At 42.1% G+C, this 14,005-nt stretch overlaps 1 protein-coding gene across 1 annotated transcript in view; it reads left to right on the top strand.

The window, feature by feature from the left end:
- Positions 1–12,827, top strand: part of CDK6 (cyclin dependent kinase 6) — a 356,418-nt gene extending 343,591 nt beyond the window's left edge. Inside the window, exons 7-8 of the mRNA XM_033931133.1 lie at positions 5,268–5,403; positions 12,067–12,827. Coding sequence (XP_033787024.1) covers positions 5,268–5,403; positions 12,067–12,213 — 283 coding nt within the window. The 3' untranslated portion in view covers positions 12,214–12,827. The remainder of the gene's footprint in view (positions 1–5,267; positions 5,404–12,066) is intronic.
- Positions 12,828–14,005: the final 1,178 nt, after the last annotated feature.

The following is a 14,005-nucleotide window of genomic DNA, read 5'->3' on the forward strand; positions in this document are numbered from 1 at the left end:
ACTTGAAGCCCGCCCTGTCAGATGATTCCTAGTCTGCCATTCTGTCTCAGACTTGTCTGTAGCATCAGATAGCTTGCTTATTTCCTTGGCCTCTAACAAGAACTCAGATAAAAGAAGTTCATCTATCTCAAGAAATTAGAGAGTATACGAAAGAAGCCTGTGACTATTAATGCAGGCTGCACTCAATTAGGTGAACTGTGTTTCATCTCATTATGAGTTATAAAGTGTTCATCATTGTTAATGTTATTATTGTGTTATGAGCAGAACAGGCTAGTTTCTTGAGAAGGGACTGGGAGGCGAATTAGAAAAATGCAAATGAAGCTCTCTACACACCCCATGGGTGAAGGTGCATAAACCCACTGGTTCAATAATGACGTTCCTAGCTCTACTACTACTACTATTAATTATTTCTATAGCGCTACCAGACATACACAGCACTATACAGAGTCACGAAGAAGACAGGCCTTTGTCGAAGAAGCTTACGATCTAAACAGACAAGACAGACAAACAGGATGTCATGGATACAGTTAAGAGGAACGGTTAATCTGCTGGCTAGGTTGATGGTCAGAGGGAAGTAGGGTTATGAATTGAAGGCTATATCAAAAAGGTAGATTTTCAGTCTGCTTTTAAACAAGGGAAGGGAAGGGGCATGGCAGACAAACTCAGGTTGTTTATTCCAGGCATAAGGGGCAGCTAGATGAAAGAATATTAATAAGGTAGGTACATAATTTTCCCTTGTAGCATCCTGCTGTACAGTACATGGAAAAATTCCTTTATAAAGTTTCTGTCTTAGTGTTCTGTAAGTCACATTTTAGGAAAACAAGAAAATATATACAGTATAATAGGTGTGTAGCGTAATTCATGTTTTCCTAAAATGAGCACAATGAGGCCATATCTGGAACAATGATGCACTCTAGTGGCATTTTCAGTTAAGAGGTCCAGATTTATGTTTTCTAAACATAAATGTATTTTAAAAAGTATAATATTTAGTTCAGATTCTGTGTAATACATGGAATGCAATAAATATCCAAAGATGTTTTTTTAACATTTGAATGTGTGTGTAGGGGTCTGTGCCAGAGTGTGGGTAGAGGTGTGTGTGTGTATATATATTTGTTCAATTCCTTCAAGTCCTTTTTCTTTCCCCCTTCTCATCCCTTCTTTTTAATCCCCTGCTCCCTTTCTCTCCCCACCCCTCATTCCACAATTCTTTTGTTCTCCTTTTCTCTTCAATTCTCAATCCTTTCTCCTCTCCCTCATCAAGCCTCAATAGTTTCCTTCTGTGACCTCTGTGAAAAATTCCTTCTGTGCTCCTCCATGCAACCAGTCATCAGCAAATGTGCTGAGAGTGGGAACTCTTTTACCATGATCTAGCAGCAGAAACCTCCATGCCCCCAATCTCCACACCTACCCCCAACCATTTGCTTAATGCAGTAGTAGATAAATTGGAGTCTACAGACTCAAGTCATCCCATGGATACTTTCTGGTTTTTTTAACCTGAGTGGTGGTCTTATGTGCCCTAATTTGAACCATTGGCGGCAATAAAAGGTTCAGGTGCCAAAACATGTTCCTCCTTAAATGGCCTCTCCCGCTGCTTCAGTACCACCTTGCTGACAGCCCTAGGCATAGACAGTGATTATGGTGAGCCCATAGATTGGGTCCAAGGTGATTGAAGAAAAAGGAATAACTGATTATAGGACATACAAGAAAGAGGTATTCAGGTGATATTGGAGGGAGAGTAAGAGCACAGGAATCATTTGAGAATGAGGAAATGCCATACAGTGTGGCTGAATGTGCTATCAGTCAGCTTATGTTAAGAGGAAGATTAAAGTTTTCTATAGTATCAAGGTTATTTCTTTGGTAGTATAATAACAATGCATCCTGCTTCAGTAAAATACAATATAGAATTAAGGGCTCCTTTTACTAAGGTGCGCTAGTGTTTTTAGCGCGCGCTAACCCCATGTTACACAAAAAATACTAACGCAAGCTCTATGGAGGCGTTAGCGTATAGCACACACAGCAATGTAAAACCGCTAGCGCACCTTAGTAAAAGGAGCCCTAAGTGTTGCTATATGTAGCTACCATTGAAACATTTGCAGCAAGTGTGTGAGTGTACATGGAGGGGGGTGTGTCTGTCTGAATCTTGCTTGCACCAGGAACTAAGGGGTTATCAGAAGTTCAAGAAGAACCCCTTCCTGGTACCTTTTACTGTATTAGGAAGTCCTTAATTAACATGATCCTTGATAGAAATAAATAAACAAATTGCTCACTTGTAGACCAAGCCATGCTAATCCAATCCCCAGCAGAAGCTTCTCTTTGGCATTCCATGTCACTGAGGATCGTGGGTCTTCCTAAGCACTGCAGACACTGACACGACAAAGAAAAGCAATTAAGAAATTAAACAAATAACAGTAATTCATGGTTATCATTAAGGGTGACTGTATTTAGATACAGGAGTCCAATGGTATACCTTTGAAAATTAGATTGCAAATTCAGAGATACAAAGCAGGCAGTTCCTATGGCATTGACACAACTACAAACTGAAAAGCACATGGTATACACTTTGCACAAAGGTATATTATGTTCTTGAACTGGGTGGGTGGGTGACTCAGTGAGTAGCAGGGATTAATAGTTGTGGGGAGCAGGGCTGATCCAACCATTAGGCAAAACTAGCTAGTTGCCTAGGTCAGTAGCTTCTGGAGGGGGCAGATTTTCCTCAGTCCAATTCATCAACAGCTGCACCTCTTCAGCCACATGCACCCTTCTTGTTCCTTCTTGTTTGTTGACTTAGACTATTGCTTTTGCTTTGTCAATGAGAATACTTATTGCTTTGTTTTGAAGTAGTTGACAAAACTCCAGGAGAGCTAATTGGACTGCCCATGCTTCCAGATGTCTGATTGACCGCTGAACTTCACTAAGGACCATCTGTCTTATGTCCATTTGTAGAAACAGTATGCTCCAACCTGTGAGATTTACAATTATCATTACAAGGATACAATTTGTGGTTTTCAAACTCTTTCCTTTGGCCAGATATTTTCTGCATAGCTACCAGTCAAGACTCTCTCTGACCTTGGGTGCTAGTGGTAGTAAAAGATGATACTCTTGACCCTGGAAACTAATGAAAGAGAAGGGACTTCTATAAAGATCTTATGTGCACCATAGCTGACACTAGCTCTAAAGTCACAGCCATTGATCCTAACACTTGAAGTTCATACTAAACCGTTGCTTTGTGAAGAGTGATCAAAGATTGTACATGTGGTCCTACACCATTGTCTTGATTTTCTTTCATCCCAAGCTATTCTCGATCCCCTTCAATTGGGCTTTTGTCCTCTCCATTCTATGGAAACTGCTTCTAAAGTCTCCAATCCAAAGGCCTCTACTCCATCCTCACTCTCCTGGATCTATCTGCGGCCGTCGACACTGTAGATCACTGCCTACTCATTGATATGCCGTCCTCACTTGGATTCTAGGGCTCTGTTATCTCATGGTTTTCTTCCTATCTTTCCCATCGCACCTTTAGCGTATGCTCTGGAGGATCTTCTTCTGCTGCCATTCCGCTATCGGTTGGCATACCTCAGAGCTCAGTCCTGGGACCTCTTCTTTTCTCCATCTACACTTCCTCCCGTAGTGCTCTAATCTACTCCCATGGCTTCCAGTACCATCTGTATGCCGACAACTCACAAATCTACCTCTCTACGCCTGAAATTTCTACAGGAATCTAGACCCGAGTCTCGGCCTACCTATCTGACATTATTATCTGGATGTTTTGCCACCATCTAAAATTAAACATGGCCAAGACTGAACTCCTTATCTTTCCTCTTAAAACTGCCTATCTTCCGTTCTCTATTTCAGTAGATAACACTCTCATTCTCCTTGTCTTGTCAGCTCGCAACCATCTCTCTCCTTTCCGTATATCCAATAGACCGCTAAAACTTGTCACTTCTATCTATACAACATCACTAAAATCCGGACTTTTATTTCTGATCACTCTGCCAAGAACCCTCATCCACATTCTCGTCACCTGTCATCTAGATTACTCCAACATGCTTCTCACGGGTCTTCCACAAAGCCACTCTCTCCCCTTCAATCTGTTCAGAATTCTGCTGTGTGCCTCGTATTCCACCAAGATTGTTGTGCTCACATTATCCCCCTCCTCAAGTCTCTTCATTGGCTCCCTGTCTGCTTCCGCAAACAGTTCAAACTCCTCTTATTGACTTACACGTGTATTCACTTTGAGGCTCCTCAATATCTTTCCTCTCTTATCTCTCCCTACATTCTGCTCTGGGAGCTCCATTCATCAGGTATGTCTCTCTAGGCTGTATCCTTCTCCTTTACAGCCAACTCCCAACTTTGTCCCTAGAGAACTGTCCATGCTCGAAGGCTCCACCTAACACTGCTCACCCATGTTGTCAACCAATCAACAACCACCCATTGGTTGACGACATGGGTGAGCAGTTTTAGGTGGAGCCTTCGAGCATGGGCGGTTCTCTAGTTTTGCCACGGCATCTATATATGCTGACGCCATTAAAGATAGAAGTTCCCATGGCTTTTTAGAGCAGAAATTCTAAAGAGGCGATGCTGCATAGCAACATAATGACACAGGTGGAATAGAGCACTCTGCTGAATGGTAACTTGATGTTAAATGTGGTTGGAACGTGTTTATATACAACTGTTTTTCATGATCTCCTGAGGAAGCCAATGGCGAAATGGGCCCCGTTGGGATTGTGATTGAGCTGAAGTTTCACTGTTACTTGAAGCTAAGTTCCACTTTTATAACGTTTATAACATATTTATGATATTTATTGTTTTAAATATGACAACAAGTTTACATTAGGTTGGAGGTGGTGATCGACCAATGATTATAGAGAAACCCATTGAGTGGACCAGTTCTGGATGCTCTTTAATGAGTTGGGTTATGAGTTTCTGAGGTCTCACCATGTTGAACTGAAGAATATACATTGAGCAATATTGTGTAGGCTCAGTTGAACCACCTTTTTTGTATTGACTGACAATAGGTTGTGATTTTTGATTGTTAACAATTTCACCCCACATTTTTGTAGTTTCTCATTTTTTGATAAATAGTGCCTAGCCAAGTATTGCACAGGGTTTTTAAGTGATGACATCACAGCTCAGTAGATCTCAATTTCCACTTGCTATTAGGATAACACAAACTCAAGCATCTGGAAGGACTCAAGGAAAATTAGCAGATAAATTCACGTTTATGCTGTACTACTGCTATCCCTAAGTTAATGCATTTGTTTTCTGTGCAGTATAATTGGACCTCCAGATGAAGAAGACTGGCCTACTGATGTAGCCCTTCCCAGGCATGCCTTTGCCAAAAGGCCATCCCAAGCCATTGAAAAATATGTTCCAGATATTGATGACCTAGGCAGAGACTTACTGCTTGTAAGTTTAAGCATTCAGCTTTGGTTACTATAAGAATAGAGGCATACTCTGCCACTTGAAAGTAGATTAGTGCATGTTTGCAATACAGTGGTGCCTCGCATAACGGCCGCCTCGCACAGCGAACGCTGCGCACAACGAACTTCTTGTCTTGATCCGTACAACGGACTTCGTTTCACACAACGAAGTCGCCCGAGCTGCATCGCTTAACTGGCGCTACATATTTTAAACCTCCCCCCGCCGCCACCGCATATGTTTAAACCTCCCCCCGCCGCCACCGCATATGTTTAAACCTCCCCCCCGCCGCCTGGGCCTGCGCTGATCTCTGAATGGCTGCAGTCAGCTCTCGCGGGACTCACAAGAACTAACTGCAGCCATTCGGAGATCGGCATGGGCCCACACAGGCGTGCAGAGGAATTGCTCCTGATCTCTGCGCTTCTGGCCTGTACGCCACTGGCTGGGAAAGATGGGAGGAATTAAAAAAGGTACTGGGGAGTATGTGGGGGGTGATTATAATACACAGCAAGGATCAACAAAACCCCTGTCTCCCCTCCCCTTCACATATATCCCCTCTATATCATGCTAACAGCTCTAACAAGGTAAATTTATCTTTTTTTATGTCATCTTAGCATATTTTATGCTACAGAACGAATTATTTTTTTTTACATGTATTGTTATGGGAAAACGCGTTTCACATAACGAACTTTTCGCATAACAAACTTGCTCCTGGAATGAATTAAGTTCGTTGTGTGAGGCACCACTGTATCTTAATAGTAATACATGAAGCTCACATAGTGGGAAAGGAGAAAACTTTCAGGTAGCTATTGGCACCGGTTTCTTCTCTGCATTTATTCTTCAAGTATGAAAGCAACTTGTGAATTCATTAGCATATAATAGATACTTTGGGAGGAAAGGAGGAATTGCAAAGCTTCACTATTGTTCAAAGTAATTTTACCACCATAAGGAATAGTAGGTAGACCCAATGTTCCCTCTAAGCTGCGTGGACACACACCTTTTAACAGGAGGCCGCACAGTCAGTGGAGTCGAGACCAGCATGCCTCTAGTATCACTTTTTCATCTTGTGCCACTGCTGCTGCTTTCCTGAAGCAGCAGTGGTAAATGGAAATAAACCAGACGCAGGCACTTCCCATACTTACCCATGGCTGCTGGCTCATTCTCTCCACATCACTTCTTCTTCTGGGTCAAACCTAGCAGCCGCGAATATGTATAGGAAAGTCCTGCAGTTTCTTTCTGTTTGGCACTGGCTTCAGAAAAGCAGTAGCAGCTGTGGAGATGCTAGGGGAGCAAATGCTGGTGGATGTGGGGAGAGGGGGAGGGGGGCAGATGATGTGGGATGGGTGGGAGAGAGGAGATGTGGGTTGGGAAGAGAAAGGGGGCAGATGCTTGTGGATGGGGATGGGGGGACAGATGCTGGTGGAAAAGGGGTGAGGAGAGTGGGGATAGTGGTAGACGTGGGGTGGGAGGAGAAGTGGCAGAAGCTGGTGGAACTGGTTCAGGATGGGGGGGACAGAGGGGACAGATTTTGTATAGAAGTGGAAAGAGATGCTAGATAGAACAAGGGAGAGAGAGGGGGTGGGGTACAGAGAGGAGGGAGATGATGGAATGGGGAAAGTGAAAGGTGAGATGCTGGATGGAAGGTGAGGGGGAAAGAGGGAGCAAACTTTTTATGGAAGGGGAGAGATACAAAGTGGATGGAAGGGGAGAGAGGGGAGATTTAAGGGGAGAGAGGAGAGATGCTAGATGGAAAGGGGAGGGGGGAATAAACTATATAAAAGGAGAGAGACTGATGCCTGGATAGAAGAGGGTAGATGATAGAAAGGGGAAGTGAAAGGGGAGAGAGAGAGCAGACTGTATGGAAAGGGGAAGAGACAGAGGAGGGAGATACTGATGGAAGGAGAGAGTGTGGAGATATTGGATGGAAAAGGGGAGAGGTGACAGATGCTGTTTAGAAGAGGGTAGATTCTGGATGGAAGAGAAATGAGCAGATATTTGGAGGGGGAGAGACACAAAGGAAGGAGATAATGATGGAAGAGAAAAGAAAGGGCAGATATAGGGAGCAAACTGTATAGAAGGGAGAGAGAAAGAGGGCAGAGTTAGTGAAAGACTGGGAATAAGGGGAAGTAAAATAGGAGAGCCAAGGTGAGGGAAAAATATGGAAAGCTGCCAGTAGACTGTAGTGTAAAAAAAAAAAAAAAAAGAGAGAGAGAACTTGAAGACTAGAGTAAGAATGAATTCAATCTGGACACAGAGGAAGAAAAATAAATTGAAGAAAGCCAAAAAGGAAAAGGAGAGAAAAATCCTGGAAAGAGATTTAAAATGGAGGAAAGTAGAAACCAGAGAAGTACTAAATGGCCAGAACATAAAGGTAGAAAAAAGAATTTTATTTTTAATTCAGGATTAAGTAGTGTGGTACCCATGTTTATAAAGGTTAATAAATATAAATAGAAAATAGAATTAAGATATTTTTTCATGGAACTAATTTTAATACATTTTTGACTAACTGTAGAGACTAAAACCTCTTTTCTCAGGTCAGGAGAGCTTACTGTTGACCTGGAAAAGGAGGTGTTGGCTTCTGAGAGCTAACTGAAAAATGTTTAAAGTCTTTTCAATAAAAAATAATCTTATTTTCCATTTTTAAATTTATATTTGTAATTCTTAATTTATAATGGACAGTGTATATAATACCATCAGGGTAATGTAATGGAAAAATTTTACTCACATTAACTCAATCCTTTGCTCGCAAAAAAATTTTTGGGCTCAAATGAACTCGGTCCTTGGGGACACATTGGGTAGACCAATAATAATTTCAAGACATAAAGCATGGTAGATTGCACTAAGAAGTCCTTAGATTTGCATTTACCTTGCTTTAACAGCAAAAATTAATGTGCAATAAGTACAAAGACTTATTGCACATTATCCAGAATCAGCCCCTCAATGTGCAGGTGTGATGCCAGCACAGTAGTGCTAACAGTAGGTATAGGAATAGAGCAGGCTTTAAACTAAGAAGAAGGGGAAAGTCGACGGTTCGGACAAGAGTATCCAGAAAAGATACTGAGAGGGAAAAATGCTGGAAAAAAACAAAAGGCAAACAGGAGTTAAAGAAACAAGGGAAGCCAGAGGACAAAAAGAAGGGCAAACAGCGGGAGCTAGAAGAACAGGAGAAATCGAGGACGCAAGATGAGGACTAAAAAGATGCACCAAAGAAAGAGGAAGAAATGAACAGAAATCAGGGACTGGCAAAGGAGGACGACAAGAGGAGAAATCCTCAAGGAAAAACAGCAGGGAAAAGGAAAAACCAGGACTTAAGTTGCTTGTATGCAAATGTGAGGAGCCTGAAGAACAAAATGGGAGAACTAGAAGTCACGGCCCAAAAAGAGGACCTAGACATCATTGAAATCACAGAAACTTGGTGGAATGAAGAAAATAAATGGGACATAGTATTGCCAGGTTACAAACTCTACAGAAGAGACAGGACACACAAGAAAGGTGGAGGAATAGCACTATACATAAAAGACATCATCCACTCGTCTGGAGTGGACACGGTAACAAAAACGGAAGGATTGGAGTCATGGGTTAAACTGCCAAGAAGAAATGGATCTGACTTAAAAGTAGGACTATATTATCGTCCACCTGGACAAGCATTAACAAATGACAAGGAATTGGAAGCAGAATTGAGACGGGAATGCAGAAACAGAAAAGTCATGGTAATGGGGGACTTTAACTACCCAGGGATAGACTGGAGTATTGGAAGCTCGACCAGCGCTAGGGAATCAGAATTCCTGGAGGCCGTGCGGGACTGTTTCATGGCTCGTCAAGGAGCCAACGAGAGAGAATGCCACGCTTGACCTAATCCTCAACAGACTGGGAGGGCCTGCAAAGGATGTAGAAGTAGTAGGACCGCTAGGGAACAGCGACCACAACATGATCCAGTACAAATTAGAAGTAGGAACATCAAAAGGGAAGAGAACCACAGCGAGAATGCTCAACTTCAAGAAAGGGAACTATGACGCAATGAGGGCAATAGTGAAAAAGAAGCTTATGAACAGCTCAAAAAAAAACAAAAAAACAAAGTACGTGGAGCAGGCCAGGTCCCTATTCAAGGACATGGTACTAGAAGCACAAAATCTGTACATCCCCAGATTTAGAAAGGAGTGCAAAAAGAATCAAACAAAAGACCCAGTATGGATAACAAATGTAGTGAAAAAAGCAATAGGAGACAAGAAAAAATCGTTCCAGAAGTGGAAAAAAGACAAAACCGGGGATAACTGGAAAGAGCACAGGAATCTCCAAAAAGAATGCCACCGAGTGGTTAGAAGAGCAAAAAGAGAATATGAAGAGAGACTGGCCAGGGAAGCAAAAAACTTCAAATCGTTCTACAGATATGTTAAAGGGAAGCAACCGGCAAGGGAGGAAGTAGGACCGTTGGATGATGGAGATAGAAAGGGAGTAGTAAAGGAGGAAAAAGAGGTGGCCGATAGGTTAAACAAGTTCTCATCAGTCTTCACAAGAGAAGACACAACAAACTTACCGGAACCTGAGAAAATTTTCACTGGAGACCAAGAAGAAAAACTATTGAAAATAGAGGTAAGCCTCGAGGCTGTCCTCCAGCAGGTAGATAGATTGAAAACAGACAAATCTCCGGGCCCGGATGGAATCCACCCAAGGGTATTAAAAGAACTGAAAAATGAAATAGCAGAATTACTCCAACGAGTTTGCAACCTATCCTTGAAAACAGGGGAGATCCCGGAGGACTGGAGAGTAGCAAATGTTACACCTATCTTCAAAAAGGGATCAAGAGAGGACCCGGGAAACTACAGACCGGTAAGTCTGACTTCGGTTCCGGGCAAGATGGTGGAAGCACTGATAAAAAACAGCATCAGTGAACACATAGACAGAAACAGGCTACTGAAAATGACCCAGCAAGGCTTCTGCAAAGGAAGATCATGTCAAACGAACTTACTGCACTTCTTTGAAGAGATAAACAGACAAATGGACAGAGGAGATCCCATAGACATCATTTATCTTGACTTCCAAAAAGCCTTTGACAAGGTACCCCATAAGCGGCTGCTTAGGAAGCTTTGGAACCACGGGGTGGAAGGCGACGTACATAGATGGGTTAGGCACTGGTTGGCGGGCAGGAAGCAGAGGGTGGGAGTGAAGGGCCACTACTCAGACTGGAGAGAGGTCACGAGCGGTGTCCCGCAGGGGTCAGTACTCGGACCACTGCTGTTCAATGTATTTATTAACGACCTGGAAACAGGGACGAAGTGTGAGGTTATAAAATTTGCAGATGACACCAAACTCTGTAGCAGGGTTAGAACAGTAGAGGAATGCAAAGAATTACAGAGGGATCTGAACAAGCTGGAAGAGTGGGCAAATAAATGGCAGATGAACTTCAATGTGGAGAAATGCAAGGTCATGCATGTAGGGAAAAAGAACCCGAGGTTCAGCTACAAAATGGGGGGGTTGATACTGGGGGAAAGTAACCTTGAAAAGGACCTGGGAGTGCTGGTGGACACCACAATGAAGCCAACAGCACAATGCGCAGCGGCCTCAAGGAAAGCAAATAGAATGTTGGATATCATCAAGAAGGGTATTACAACCAGAACGAAGGAAGTTATTCTGCCGCTGTATCGAGTGATGGTGCACCCGCATCTGGAGTACTGTGTCCAGTACTGGTCGCCGTACCTGAAGAAGGATATGGCAATACTTGAGAGGGTCCAGAGAAGAGCTACACGTACGATAAAGGGTATGGAAAACCTTTCATATGCAGACAGGCTAGAGAAACTGGGGCTCTTCTCCCTGGAGAAGCGGAGACTCAGAGGAGACATGATAGAGACATATAAGATCATGAAGGGCATTGAGAATGTGGAGAGGGACAGATTCTTCAGCCTATGGGGAACTACAAGTACAAGAGGGCACTCGGAGAAACTAAAAGGGGACAGGTTTAGAACCAATGCTAGGAAGTACTTCACTCAGAGGGTGGTGGATACCTGGAATGCGCTTCCGGAGAGTGTAATAGGACAGAGTACTTTACAGGGTTTCAAAGAGAAATTAGATAAATTCTTGAAAGAAAAAGTTATTGACGGATATAGATAGGGAAGATATAGGATAAAGAAGGGTACAGTCAGAAGGATATAGATAAGGAAGGATAAAAGGGATTGAAGGATATAAAGGATCACTTACAGGTCATGGACCTGATGGGCCTCCGCGGGAGCGGACTGCTGGGCGCGATGGACCTCTGGTCTAACCCAGCGGAGGCAAATCTTATGTATGTTAACTGCTTTATGCACTTTTCTAAAAGGGCTCATCCAAGGAAGTAAGTAAAAGAGTCTGTGAACAGTGGCATAGCGAGAGCGAGTGGTGCCCCCCTGCTCCTTCTATCCCCCCCCCCCCCCCCCCCGATGAGCACATGAACCCTTTCCCTTCCCCTGTACCTCTTTAACATTCCTGGGGGGAAAAAGTGTGTCTTATGGAGCAAAAAATACAGTACATAGATATTACCCTGCTAAAACTTTATGTCGTGTACAAGGAAAGTGATTAGGCTGTTGAGGAATTTTTGACAGCTATAGCTAAAGCACAAGAGATCTAATGGATTGTCTGCATCTAATGTATTGTGCTACAACCATCTCATTTTCTCTACAGAATTGTTTGGCATTTAATCCATCAAAAAGAATGTCTGCCTACAGTGCTCTGTCACACTCTTATTTCCATGATTTGGAGAAACACAAGGAGAATCTGGACTTTCACATGCCATACCGTCAGAGTTCTGCTGAAGAGAACACAGCCTGAACCTCAGAGGGCATCATGAAGTGTAAACTAGAGAGGTGGACTGAGGCCATAGCTGACAGGTCGCTGTCTACTTGTAATTGGTGTTTGGAAGCTTCTGCATCTTTTCTGTGCTGCTTTTGTTCTGAATAGCTTTCTGTTTTGTCCAAGAAACCATGTTTACTTCTATCAGATCAATGCAAAAAAAAGCACCTATGGCTTTTATGTATGTTTGTTTGTTAATCTGGAAAAATTCCAGCTGAAGAAATGCTGCTGACCAGTCATGCTGCCATTTTATTCTCCTCATGTTGGAAACTGCCAGTCACTGCCACAACAAAATAGAGCCTCTTTCTCTTCTCTGACGCTTGATTGGCTACTTTAACTTGGTCTTTTTATTATTAGTGGCTTATTATAAATTCAGCTTCTGTCAGTCATATGCAAAAAGTATGTTCCAATCTGTTGATAAAAATATGGACGTCAGTTTATAAAAGCACTTATACTGTATGACTGCTTAAGTGCTGGTGTAAATGCTGATGACCTTTTCAGTGTACACATATTGAAAATCGGAGCTGAAAATTTGACTTTAAGAGGCCTGGATTATCTGATCTTCAAAATATACATCGGTTATATTTTCTGAAGCACTGTTTTCTCATTATAAAATTGGTGAACTCTTTACAGCTAGTGGTTCTAAAAGACAGATATAGGTCATGAAGATTTTCATGGTCATAGTGCCAGTGAATGGAGCATAGTGCTGTGGCTGGGTGTAGGATCGCCTATACACAGCCTTCTACCGTGTGTATAACAGAAGTTTGCAAACAACAGACTGATCTTGTCACTTGTGTTGCACCACAGCTTGACATAACGCTTACTTTCACCATTTCTTCCAGCATGTGTCCGTCTGACTATGATATGGTGGTGCCAAACTGAACATTTAAAATTTTTTTTCATCTCTGAGAATAGATACATATATGGTTCACACTTGAAGTAACTTGGACACAACACTTGCTGCTGGTACAGCACTGCCTTACATTAACGCAACAAAAAGAATTGTTTTAAGACTTATTTTTAATCACAAAAAAGTCATTCTTTACAAGATGTGTGGTTTCTTCCTTGCACCTTATTTTCTGCAGCTTGTTTGTTCATGGGGTGGGAGGGTTCTTCTGGTGTTTTTTTAAAAGATTTTGAGAGTGGGCAAAGTGTGGCGGTGGGTGTTCCACAACTTCTACTGCCGTTTAATAAAAGGAGTCCTTAGCAAATATTCTTTATTTTTCAGAGTTAAGGATCCTGAATTAGCAAAATAATAAAAAAAAGAAAGACATGCTGCTTCTGAGACAGACATCTGCAAAATGTTAGGGGTGGAATACTTCTTTTGGTGTATAAAGTTCTTAAATTTGGTGAACCAATTTATTTAGCACGTCACTTAATTCCATATATTCCAACAAGATCTCTTAGATCAATGTATCAAAACCATGTACCATCGTTTTGAATAATTTTTCATGAACATGTCCGACTATTAATTTTTTCAGTACAGGATCCCTTTTTATGGAATTCACTTCCTTTGTTTATTAGGTTACAAACATCTTTGGATAGATTTAAGACAGACTTAAAAACTTTTGTATTTAAAGATGCCTATACTTAAAATTGGATTAATTTTCCAGTAGAAGCAAATTTCTGGAAGATAATCAGTTAATCCTTATGTGTTTCCCTATCCCTTCTTTCCTATTTTAAATTGTAATTCCCCCTATAACCTTCACTTATTGTGCTATTTTAAGAAATACTATCTTCTAGCTCTAGTAGGATTATTTTATATTAGATT

This window comes from Geotrypetes seraphini, chromosome 2 (assembly GCF_902459505.1).
Source record: "Geotrypetes seraphini chromosome 2, aGeoSer1.1, whole genome shotgun sequence".
Taxonomy (NCBI): domain Eukaryota; kingdom Metazoa; phylum Chordata; class Amphibia; order Gymnophiona; family Dermophiidae; genus Geotrypetes; species Geotrypetes seraphini.